The sequence below is a fragment of the Morone saxatilis genome, unplaced genomic scaffold, assembly GCF_004916995.1.
Source record: "Morone saxatilis isolate NCDOM2014 unplaced genomic scaffold, NCSU_SB_2.0 Contig17, whole genome shotgun sequence".
Taxonomy (NCBI): domain Eukaryota; kingdom Metazoa; phylum Chordata; class Actinopteri; family Moronidae; genus Morone; species Morone saxatilis.
The window spans coordinates 19,122,769-19,135,103 of NW_023339729.1; the positions used below are offsets into that span (position 1 = coordinate 19,122,769).

The following is a 12,335-nucleotide window of genomic DNA, read 5'->3' on the forward strand; positions in this document are numbered from 1 at the left end:
AAACAAACACACACACACATAGACATTACACACACAAACACACACACACACACACACACACACACACACACAATGAAACACTTTCGCCTTACTCCTGTTCCGTTTCCACTCACGCACACGCAGACTCACTTGCACTTCCCTGCGGATCCAGTTACAGTTGATGTTATTACAGCTTTCAACCTGAGAGGTATTAGGCTTCCTTTAACAGATCTGACAGCATTTACAACACAGGCAAGTCGACGCCTCTAATCGCCTCTGTGACTTCAGCCTATTACCAATTGATCTCAAAGAGAGCCTGCTCCTCACCTTCTGACTGATGCACAAACTGTCGGATCCTTTTCCTCTTCTTTGTCATAATGCGCTATCTTTCTTTGCTGCTTCATCCTGTAAACTTGACTGCTCTTTAAGTGCTCTCATTTTAGTGCTCGTTTTAATTTTTTTCCCCGCAGTAAATCTCACAGCCGTCTCCTTATGATATTTTTTATTATTTATGTTATTGCGTTATATCTAGTCACCCATTGATCAGGCACAAAAGATCCCCTTTGCCCTCATGAGGCCCCCCGTTTAAGCCACAAACAAGGTGCTGAATTTATTAGCTTAATGGTCACGCAGAAAAAATAGCAGTAAATCTAGGTGATAAATCCCTTGTTGCTACCCTTTACAAATCTAAACTGATCAACAAGCTGCGAAGTAATGGCCTGGATAAAGGAAACAAAAGCTGCAGATTTTTTTGTATTTGGAGGAAACATAGCAAATGGATTAAATGCCATGAAATATTAAATGCCAGTCAGAGTCACACACATCATGCAGCGAATGGTGCTCCAACAAAGCACTTATCGCTGAGTGTGTTTCCCGACAATGGAAGAGGCAGCTCAGGCCATTTACAGAGAAAACATCAACATAGAGAAAGCAAGTGTATACCTGTGTGTGTGTGTCTGTGTGGCTGTATGTGTGCCTGCATGCATGCGTGTGTCAACAACACAAAACACATCTTTTAACACACACTGAAAAACAGAGCTTTTTCTTAACACAAATTCTTACTTTGTTCCAGTTTTTAAAGACTGAATCCGTCACTTCAATCGCACAATAAATGTCACAAGAGGCGGACAGCCAACAATGTGTGGTGCCAGAGGTCATGCATGGTGACCTCCCACCCCTGGCTGGTTGCCGCGGATACAGGGTCAGACCAATTGATGTGTATCACAGTAGGCTAATTAGATCATTTGTGAGTTAATTGACATTATAGATTGTGAGAAAGTGAAGTGAAATGCTGCTCAATATGTGATCGGCTCACATGCAGACAGGTTTAATTCAGCTGTGTGTGTGTGCATCCAGGGGCCACATTTAAATGAACAGGTATTGTCAGTGACAACACACAGTGCCCATCCCATCCAGCCCACACACGCACTGTGGTATTTCATTGCACTGCGTATATATACACACAACACATACTCACAAAAACAAAAGCCACCCAGAGTCTCAGTTTGCCAGAAAAACATGAGCTGTGGGATGCCAAAGCAGCTGCATTTAACAGTGGCCATTAAATGTTATTAATCCAACAGCGCAAACATCTTTACAAAGTCAGCAGAGAGCACAAACAAATGCTTGCACATGTTGCTTTAACACTTTGCACACAAGAAAAAGTAGCTAATGAGTTTAGACTCAAGTTTTTCAGAGTTAAAAATGACAACATTGTTAGGAAGCAATTTACACAATCTGTATAGAGAAAAGACATAATAGGAGTGTGCCAAAGCAAGTATCTATGCCTGTCGAACTGAATGTGTGTGTGTGTGTGTGTGTGTGTGTGTACGTTGGCTACAAGCCTACCACAGCCTGTACCACTAGCCTCCCTTCTCCAGAACCTCCCTAAAATCCTCCCTGGGCCTTCAGCAATCAAGTCTCCACTGTAAGCTGAAGACAGAACAGAACAGATCAGAGCGGAGAGAAGAGAGATAGACGCAGAGTATAACATGGGAGCAAAAAAGACTAAGAGAAAGAAATTAAACAGAAAATAGTTGGGGGGGGGGTGCTCTAACTCCTCCTCTGCCTCCTCTCCTCACACACACACATATTAAGTCACAGAGTTCAGCGTATGCATTAAGAGATGTAGCAAGTTCTCCTCACATGTGAAATCACTATTACCTGTTGAAAACCATTTTCTTTGCACAACAACTTTGGTAATTTACCAGCACATCGAAAATGTACAAAGCAAACACACACACACACACACACACACACACTCAACAGTACATGTCGGATCAGCAGGGGGAAAGAGACCGAGTCAACTGTGAGACCTGAACAAAATTACCATGATTATCCATAACCATAAATAAGCCTGATGATGATGATGATGGTTTTAACAATAATAATAGCAATTCACCCTGAGTGCTTTTTCAAATAACAGTGACAGCATTAGCCACATCGCCAACAGAAAAATGAAAGGCTCGGTGCCTTGAGAGCTCTTCTTCGCTGCCACTGCTGATGGGGCAAATTGGCAGGCAGAGCGAGCAGACAGGGGTCCTTAAGACGGATGTAAAAATAGTAGGCTGTCGATTTGCCCGTTGTCCTGGCACGGCTCCAAGGAAAACAAAATAACAGGAGTTGAGGAATAACAGGAAAAGGGAGAAGCCGTGGTGAAAGTATGCCCAAGTTCCTGTCACTTAGCACAGGTCACACCTAATGTCACCTTCCTCTGGATGCAGAACGGGAAAGAACAGCCTCTCACAACAATGTCTCCGCCATATGGTCATGTCTTAAAATACTACAGGCCAGCGCAAAATCCATATGATTCCTCTGCCTCTCTCTTTCTCTTCACACTTAAGTCAATTATGTGTGATGATCCTCTCTGCCGGTGGCAATGTCTGGGTCACCAAAGCCAACATTGGCCCCTCCCAGCTCTCAACACCCCCATGACCCTTGGTACTGCCACTTCACACACACACACACACACACAAAATTATATTTCAACCCTTTCATAACTGCCTGGACCTTGGTGACAGCTGCTGCATTCTTGCCGTGTCAGAGTGTGTGTGAGTGTATGTTTGTGTGTGTGTGTGTGTGTGTGTGTTGCTGCCCTGGCCCTGTGCTTATGTCCCCTTCATTAGCCAGTGGCGGGGTGGTGACATCCTGAGCGACTGGCCCTTCAAACACACACTTCCTCTTCACACCGGCGACTTCTCCCCAACTGCAGGAAACTACCCAAAGACAAATAACTAACAGCCCTCTTTTGAAAGAAAGGAAGAAAATGAAAGAAGGAAAAACAGAGTGAAGAATGGTGTTCAGTTGCTTAAACAGCCAACAGCAGAAAAAAAGGAAAACAGCAGTGGGGGAGAGATTTATATTAAGTAATATATATATATATATATATATTATCAAACTAAAATAAATGTGAAAAAAACTTTTAAAAAAAAAACATTATTATATTATTTCTGTGGTCTAATCACATGCCACACACGGCTGAATTAACTAGATCACGTACTCAACTGCCACACTGAACACTACATTTATTTAAAATGAATCAAACCTAAATAAACCTCACATAATCTCCTTAAAGTTAGATGCTTCTATTCAGGTTGCCGGTACTTTATTGATTATTTTGCCGAAAGCAAGTCGCATAATAACAGTACAGTAACAGAACAACAACTTGAATACACATGCCCACACAGAAAGCAGTTTCTGGGAAAGACTCAGCTATAGTAGATTTCACCACTCAACCATCTGATAAGAACAGAGCAGATGGCTTTGCATTTCTATCGTTCCTTGACACTCACATACATACACACACACACACACACAAACACACACACAGAATGCACAGCATACTGCTCTGCCAGACATATGATAAAGAAAGCGTTTTGACTTCCATGATAGTGTCTCTACGTTCTGTATCCTCCCCACTATTCAGGCTTTCACCATTGCGGTGAGGCTGCCGTCTCCTCAGGAAAAACAGGAAACAGCTGACATGGAACCCGTGAGTGATACTCACATGATGCTTATTGATCGCTGGTTGCCCCGGGTCTCACACACCGAATCAGGGTCGGTACGTAACCATAACACTGGTCCTGCAGGGCAATACTGCGCAGCTACAGAGGTTACTGTATGACGGGACACACATGATCATGGCCATGTGAGGGGCGGCTTTAAAAAAGATTTATTTTTGTGGGCAAGATCATGCATATAAGATAAAGATGAGAGTAAAATCTGGTTGTTATTATTTTTACATAAAAGCAAAAGATCAGGCAAAGAAAGGAGAATGGAGGAGTCGTATTGACCGATATCCTCAGCAGTCTCCACAAAAGCAAAAGCAAAATAATAGAATTAAAATCATGGATATTGATTTTATACGCTTAAACGTAAATGTGTACTGTAGATGCAAGAGGAAAATATTCATTAAATGGCATAACGCGGAAACAAATTATACTAATGTATCATCATATTTCAATAAAAATTAATGCTTGGTGATGCAAGAAAAAAAAACTGATTTAAGAAAGCCAGTAAAAAATGTTGCGGACGTCATATCTCCCTGGTTGGTGCCTGGGTAAATATAGTGGGGACCACAGCATGAATGGGACCTTGTACATCCTCCTACTCCGTCAAACTAGATGGGTTCTTAATAGTGCACACACACATACAGTAAATATACAAGTAGCTGCAGCCACTTTCCCTCTCAATCTTTCCCATTGCTGTGCTCTCTCTTGGAGAAATAATGCTGCCTTCAGGAAACACTCACATCATCATTGTTGCATATGCACAAAGACTGAGCGAGGTGCCCGCCCACTGAATGCCACAGTGGCCTTTCTCTGCGCTGCTCGTGTTATCTGGCACCCTCTAAACTGGCCAGTAGCATTGCAATAATTGCGTTAAAGAATGTAAGAACCAACCACAACTTTGCAGTTAGAGACAGGTGCTATCAGTGGGATTTGTTCTAGTGAAAAAGTAGCTTCAAACGCATTGAACATGCGCAACGCCCAAGTGGTCCTTTGTTACACAGGTTCAATCACGAGCCTACTCTATAAAAACAGTAGCTGCAGAATAAAACAATCCGATTTAGCATGTGGTGGACTGGAGGTGGAGATAGAGATTTTGGTAGGAAAGATAAGTCGAGAAGAAGAGAGAGAAAAGTGGGGGTTGAGGTGTGGGGAATAAGAAGAGAAAGGAAAAGCGGGTGAGAGGAGAAGGAGAAGAAGAAGCAGTGAAAGACAGAGACGTAGTAGAAGAAGAAAAAGAAAAAGTAGTAATGGGGGAAGTGGTGCGTGTCTTTTCTGCAAATCTCCTCTTTCACCTCTGCTCTCCTCCAGCTCTCCAGCCAAGGCCAGCCAAGAGACACTTCACCTCGCACCCACACACACATGGAGCCAGAGCCAACACGCAGAAACACACACACTCAGAAAGACAGAGGACACACACACCCACAAAACTGCACACGCTCACTCTCATGCACACACACAAACACACACACTCACACAACTGGCATATGAGTATTTAGCCACCCACTCAGAAAAATAAATGGCAAAAGCACGGACACAAATGCCTTAACGCACACATGCACATGCATAAACTTCAGTGTCAGAACGTGCACACACATACGCACTTGACACCAGATACATGTACGTATAGGCATCCATATGCTGTGTGTGCAACGACCCATCAAAGACAGACATGGAAATAATAACAGTTGAGTGTAACGCACATACACACACACATTCACTGACTGTGGATAATTCCACACATATGCATCAAATCACTGCCTTCCAGTTCCGCACAATGGTAAAAAGCAATGCATATGCACCACATATGCAGCATGCAACACGCTTGTACCCCACAGTGTTAAACAATGTGTGCACACACACACACACACAAACACAGTAAGTGTATCAGTGTGTTAATGGGCAGATTAGCACGTTCTGTGATCTGCACTGAAGAGGATAATATCAACCTCATTTCTTCAGTCAGACAAAACAAAGCAAAGCATGTTATTCCATAAATATGTCTGTCATTGTGCCCTGAGAGCTAACAGTGCTCACTTTGCAAGGTTTGACATAGACAGACAAGATTGTACAGGCCGCACTGCATTAACAAAATTTATAAGCGAATAGGCGAAAATCAACCAATATGATTGTAACACTGATCCATACAAAATGTTTAAATATGTCACAAAACATGAAAACGCGAGAAAATAGATAGAAAGATGGAAATGGAGGAAATGAAGCCGGACTTTAGAAATTTAGAGAATATATTTTTTTTTTAAAAGCTACAGAGCTCCACATATTTGTGTGATCAATGCCAAAATGCTTGTATGCTGTTTAACAATTTGATGCTGTATTAAAACCAGGCATTATGAACTAATCACCGGACAGCTATCCTTTTTTTTAAGGTGGAAAAAAATTAACATTACTGATAAGAAATGTATAGATATTGATTTTATTACAATCATTTGCTGCTTTTTTGTTAAATTTTAAAAAAGTGATTTTTTTTCAGGATCTTAAATTTGCAAATGCATGATACAGTATGAGGAAAAAGAAAATGCTGCACACTTGTGGGTGAGGTTTTGATTTGAAATTGAAAGAAAAAGGTAAAAATTGGCAAAATGCATGTGAAATTTAAAGAATACAAAAACTTTATATTTAAAGAAAATTATTATTACTGTTATTATTATTATTATTGTTGTTATTATTATTACAATTCTACATTTATTGCTAATGCATATTTCTAGGTTATAAAGCTTTGTATTGATATGTGGATATAAGATGAGCAGGCAGCACTGAGAGCAGACAGAAGCTGTGGTGCCACTGTACCTCTTCCAGGTCTCGGCCCATAGTCGACCTGTCGCACTTCAAAGGAAGCCGCGTTACAGCACCCTTGCAAAAAGAAAAGGAAGAAGCTATTTTAGAGATACTTTTAGATTGAAGACAGACACTGATTTCTTTTTTTTCTTTCTTTTTTTTTATTCTTTCTCCGAGGTCTGCTGTAAGCCTGGGTGGCAGCATCAGATCCTCAGGTGGAGGTTTACGAGCTTTTGTAACCATGAGTTGTTCCCACATTCCTTCGGTTTGGAGCGATGGGGAAATATAATACATAGGCTATAGACGCGGCCTACGGCTGCTGCATTGTGGAAGAATTATCCCTGATGAACCAATTAGGCTCGTAGTATCACTTAACTCCAGGCTTTTTAACTTGCAGGGGTCGATATTCATAGCCACGCATGTACAGCAGCGGGTCAATTAAGCCTCCAAATATTATCACTCCGTAATGTCTGGGAAATAATTCAACTCCTAATTAATGTTTGTAATTTTTCCTCCATAAAAACAATTATGAAAGTTCCCTCTTGCTGTGTTTTGCAAAATGTGCAGCGATTTCTGAACATTAGGAAGCTGCGAAAATAGGCAGTATTTATCGAATCCATTTCATTGATTTCATTTAAATTGCATGCTGTTCATGTTGTTTCCTGTTGACACTTGCGTGGATTATGGAGGTTGTGAATCTGCTATGTGCCTAGAAAAAAAAAAGTTTCTTCAAAGATTAAAAGCCTATTAAGGCCTGTTAGGAAAGGTGTAAATTATTCGCTCACAGTCGTGCTTTAATCGCCACTGTTGTTAATTTCGTTAGATCAGAGAAAAACGCAATAATGAAAAACGAGTTCATGTAGATCTGTTATCAATATGCAATTTTAACACCACAAACTTAATAAAACATGAGAAAAAATATTAAATTCACCTTTATTTTTTATCTCTTTCTCCAATTTGTACCAGTATCACCTCTAGCCAAAAATTTGTAGGGGAAATGTTTCATTGTCTTGAAAACATCTTAGTGAATATGGAAATAAATTCATTTATTCATTCTGAAATAAATCATAATTACAGCCAAAATATAAAATACACGAAAAAGAGTTGAATACAGGAGTCAATCAAAAAGGAAATCAATAAATTCCTATTTGACATTTGTTCTCAAATTGACTTCTGTTTTGTTTAAGTCATTTTCTTTACGCTGAAGGAGGCAGGTGCTGCTTTTTATGGCTTGCCTGCGCTATTAAACACCGTGTAGAAAATGGAAAAAAAAAACACATTCAACATGAGCTCTCCTGATTCATAATTTGATCATTAAAATCTTTTGCTTTAACCTCTTTACTTCCATCGCTTACTGATGTTTATGCACCGAGATGATCAGACACCTGCTGTAAACAATGAGCTTATTTATGTCATTTCAATTGTGGCAGGGAAAAAAATATAATACCTGTATTCAGTCAAGTCCTATTTGTTCTCATTTCTAAAGTCTTGCCTTGTGTGTGTGGTTTACAAGGAATGTCAAAGGTATTGCCTAATGTTTTGGCTTGGTGTTGCCCTGCACCTCACCACAGCCGCATCTGTCCTAAACGCACTGCGCAGAGCAGTTTCGGGTCTCTATCGATCAGATGGAAATATAATTTGGCCTAACAACGATAAAATACCGCATCCCTCGTGTCACCCAGTTGATCTTTAAGGGAGAGAGGGAAGATTTTGAAACACAAGCCCATAACGCATTTCTCTCCTCCAACACCCCTGGGTGCGCCAGCCTCGGCAAACACAAAGTCATTATTGGTTAGATTCGAAGAAGGCGAGTCTGTCAAGGAACAGGCTTCCTTCGGAGAATTTATGTCATGCCTACTAAACATGGGAAGATGTCTTCTAAGTGGTGCGAGGAAGGATAAATAACAGCGAGTCCCACAGCTGATTATATTGAAACAACGGTGCGCATTTGTAAAAAGGATTGGGGATGCAAACGTGGGGTCCCAGCAGATGCTGAGCGCAGGGGCCCATCCACCTGCTTCATACCGGGAGAGGAGAGAAGAGGAGCGCTCTCCTCCCTGAATACAACGCACCCGGCTCTCCCAAATCACTTATCAATACTTTGTATGATCGTTTTTTTTGGGGAGAATTTCAGGACAAAGGCTTGTTAAAAAAAAAGGCATATATATATATATATATATGATTCTACATGAGAAGTGCAGAGATGCGATTCATTTCTCCAAAAAATGTAATGTGTGGTAAAGATTAGGCTGAGTGGAATACAGAAAAGGGGGTTTAATTCATTAGGAAACACGTAACAACATCGGAAAGGATGCTTTTGGAAGAGAGAAGTTACATCGTGATATGTTTTAGTCTCCACACATCGGTTTCACCTTCACGATTACACCTTTGGGATTTAAAAAAAAACCCCACAAACTCTACGGGCTGTAAATACCGTCAAGGTGACAGAAAACATTTCTCATCATTTACAACACAAAGCCGCGGCGAGGCTGTTGCGCAAGAGCCGCTGTGGCCTGAGTGCGTAACAGCATGTGCATGGTACGGAGAGGAGAGCCTGCAGGTCCCGCTATGATTAACTGCAACCTAACAACCATCCTCTATCTTTACTGTCTCCCCCTCACACACGTGCGCGCGAACGGACACACACACACACGCACGCACGCACACACACACTTGCACAAAACTCGACTCTCAGTCCTCTTCCCTCTCCTTACCTGACATTTATCTGACGAAACCACAAAATCCCCCCCTTCGTCCCTTAAAAATAACTCTCTTGTTCTAACTTGGGGAGCTACTTGATAAGAATAATACAAAAAGAAACTACCAAACAAGAGAGAAATTCAGCGTTACATCCACGGTAATAGGCGAGAAATGTCGGGAGGAAATGTGGGCTTTCCTCAGCCGGTGCAGGCTATCCGTTATCACCATTACTTTTCCGGGCGAGCCTGTGTTCGTTCACGGCTCCTCTGCTGTTCTGCAGCCGCGCAAGGGGCTTCCTGCCTCGGCCACATGAAGTCAATTAGCCGGTCCCAGAGGGGTGCCCCTTCCCGAGTCTTTATCGGCACTGAGGTTACCAAAACACTGCTATTGCTTGCTTTTAAACTCCACACCGCTCACAGACCAATTACGGAGACTTAAGCATGTATGTAACGAATCTGGACATGGGATAATCCATCAAATGGTGAAATAAATGAATTATGTAATATTCTGAATATTTTGCAGCAAAGTGTGTTTTTTATTTTAAAATTACATAAAATATACTGTTCTGGGTTATTTTTGTAGAGCAGAAAATTACTGAATTACTCAAATTAGAAGGGACATGGCATGGTGTGTGTAAAGCAACAACATAAAGACATACACACAACAACATCAAATCTGATATATTCCAAAAGTGGGGAAAAGTCGCAGAAATGCAATTGCACTTAAGGATTCTTAATTTGAAATATCACAAACAAAACACAACCACCCCACTACTCACCAGATACACACACACTGACACACACAGCTACACACAGGTACAAACACACACAAACTCTTTCTTTTTCACACACAGACCAAGAGGTAGTAAAAATCACAATAGCAAAGGTCTGAACATACTCCATGAGAGGAAAAATAAAACTTTGGTCCTTGAATAGACTGAAAATGGTGAAAGAGGGGAAGGGTAGAAGAGAGACAGAGATGGAGAGGACAAGGGCTTTGAGGCTGAGTTGACGTACCTGCTGGGACATTCTGTAGAGAAGGTTGCTGTCAGTGCTCTGCTGCTGCCATGTCCCCATGAAGCCCGGCTGCTCAGCACTAGGCGGTCTGGTGCTGAACTGCATGGAGCTTTCGCCTGCTCCCTCAGCGCTGCTGCTAACGATGCTAATGCCACCCAGACCACTTTTGCTGCTGCTGCTGGTGCTGCTGCTACTGTGGCTACTGGAGGGGATGCTCGTGCAAACGCCAGCGGTGCCGGTGGGTCCGTTAGCCTTAGCTGGAGGTGGCCTGGGCGGCTCCGGGTCTGTGCTGGGCTCTTGTGGGACTGTGTCGCACTCACTGCCTCTCACATCCAACTCTGCCTCCTTGGACTTAGACAGAGAGAGGGAGAGACAGAGAGAGGGAGGGCAGGAGGGATGTGGGAGTGTGAAGGAGGAGAGAAGGGAAAAAAAAGAAAGTCAGTGAAGGTGGGTTCTTTTGGGGTCTTGTTGCCTTTTTTTCGTCTCGTGCGGGTCCTGCTTCTCGAGCAGGAGGATAACAGTGAGAGGGGAGTTGAGGGAGTAGATGTGTGTGAGGTTTCTTGGCAGCCCTGGTGGCGGAGGAGTGTGTGTGGAGTTAATTCTCAAGAAGAGAGAGAAAAGAGGGCTCGCAGTGAATTTCCTCGGGGGCCCGTCTTGGACAGGGCAAGATGAGCAGAGCATTGGAGGTGAGGAAGGATGAGGAGAAGGACGGAGGTGAGGAGGGGGCTGATGAGAAGGTGAGCGAGAATGGAGTAAAAGAAGAAAAGAGGGGGGTTATGGGAATTAACGAGGAGGGGTTGCATGATGTTACCCGTGGCCTCAGTTTTTGCTTTAATCCATCTGTCAGTCATTTTGTACTTGGACATGGCCTCAACGCAAACACACTAACACGCACACAATGAAACACATGTTTACCCGCATGCATGCACACATTCAGACACAGAGATGTAGGACCGTAAGAGAAAAATTTTAAAAGTAGGAAAGAAAAAGTTGAACAACCTAGGAACTGCCATCAGCACACTTATCACTGAACACATGCCCACATTAGGATAAAAAACAAATCTATGTAATTCTATAAAAAAAAAAATTCTAATGTAATAAATAAGTCTTAAAGAAATAAAAAAGCACACTACATTCTTAACCTAAAAAAAGCAAACAAACACCAAAATGTGAAAATGTAAATAAGCAGTTTCATAGAAAACATGAACATCAAACAAAATCTGAGTTCAAAAATGCAAAAAAAGTAAAAAATGTTTCTAAATATAAAAAAGTCCTGTGAAAAGCGTCATATAAAGCAAACAGTTGAGCCAATAAAATTCATGAATGTCTCTTACCATCAATTCTGTGCCTGTCCCAGCAAAGTGAAGATGAGGTGTGGGAGTGAGCCACCAGCTATCCAGCTCTCCCTGCCTCCCGCTCCTCTCTCTCTCTCCCTTTCTCTCTCCCCTATTCTCTCTCTCTCTCTCTCTCTCTCTTCCTCTCTGTGATTGTGTCCCTCTCTCGACGTCCGTGCCGTGCCGCCTGTCCTCTCTCTTTTTCTTCTCTCCCTGCTTCTCTCTCTCTCTCTGACTCCTCTGTACTCCGCTGCAGCCGCTGAGGAACTGAGCTGAGCGCCTGAGCCTCTGTGTGTGTGTGTGTGTGTGTGCGAGAGCATGTGAGAGCAAGCGAGTGAGAGTGAGAGAGAGACGGTGGCTCTCTGAGTGTCTGTGTGTGTGTAAGAGGAAAGCAAGCGTGTGTGCGTCGGGCCGGTGCAGGCTCAACTGAGTCAACTGTGCTGCTCCACTCTGAGATGTTCAATGACATCGCGCTGCACGCTTCCTCACACACACACACACAC

General features: G+C 42.5%; 1 protein-coding gene across 4 annotated transcripts in view; it reads right to left on the reverse strand.

Annotated features, from left to right (window-relative positions):
- Positions 1-12,335, reverse strand: part of bnc2 (basonuclin 2) — a 163,949-nt gene that overhangs the window by 86,529 nt on the left and 65,085 nt on the right. For 2 of the 4 annotated variants that reach the window (XM_035660377.1, XM_035660380.1), the window contains exons 2-3: positions 10,499-10,849; positions 6,795-6,857 (exon numbers count right to left, since the gene is read on the reverse strand). In XM_035660377.1, the coding sequence (XP_035516270.1) occupies positions 6,795-6,857; positions 10,499-10,849 (414 nt within the window). Of the gene's footprint in view, positions 1-6,794; positions 6,858-10,498; positions 10,850-11,832; positions 12,149-12,335 lie in introns of those variants that run through there. The other 2 variants (XM_035660378.1, XM_035660379.1) reach the window with 2 other exon arrangements.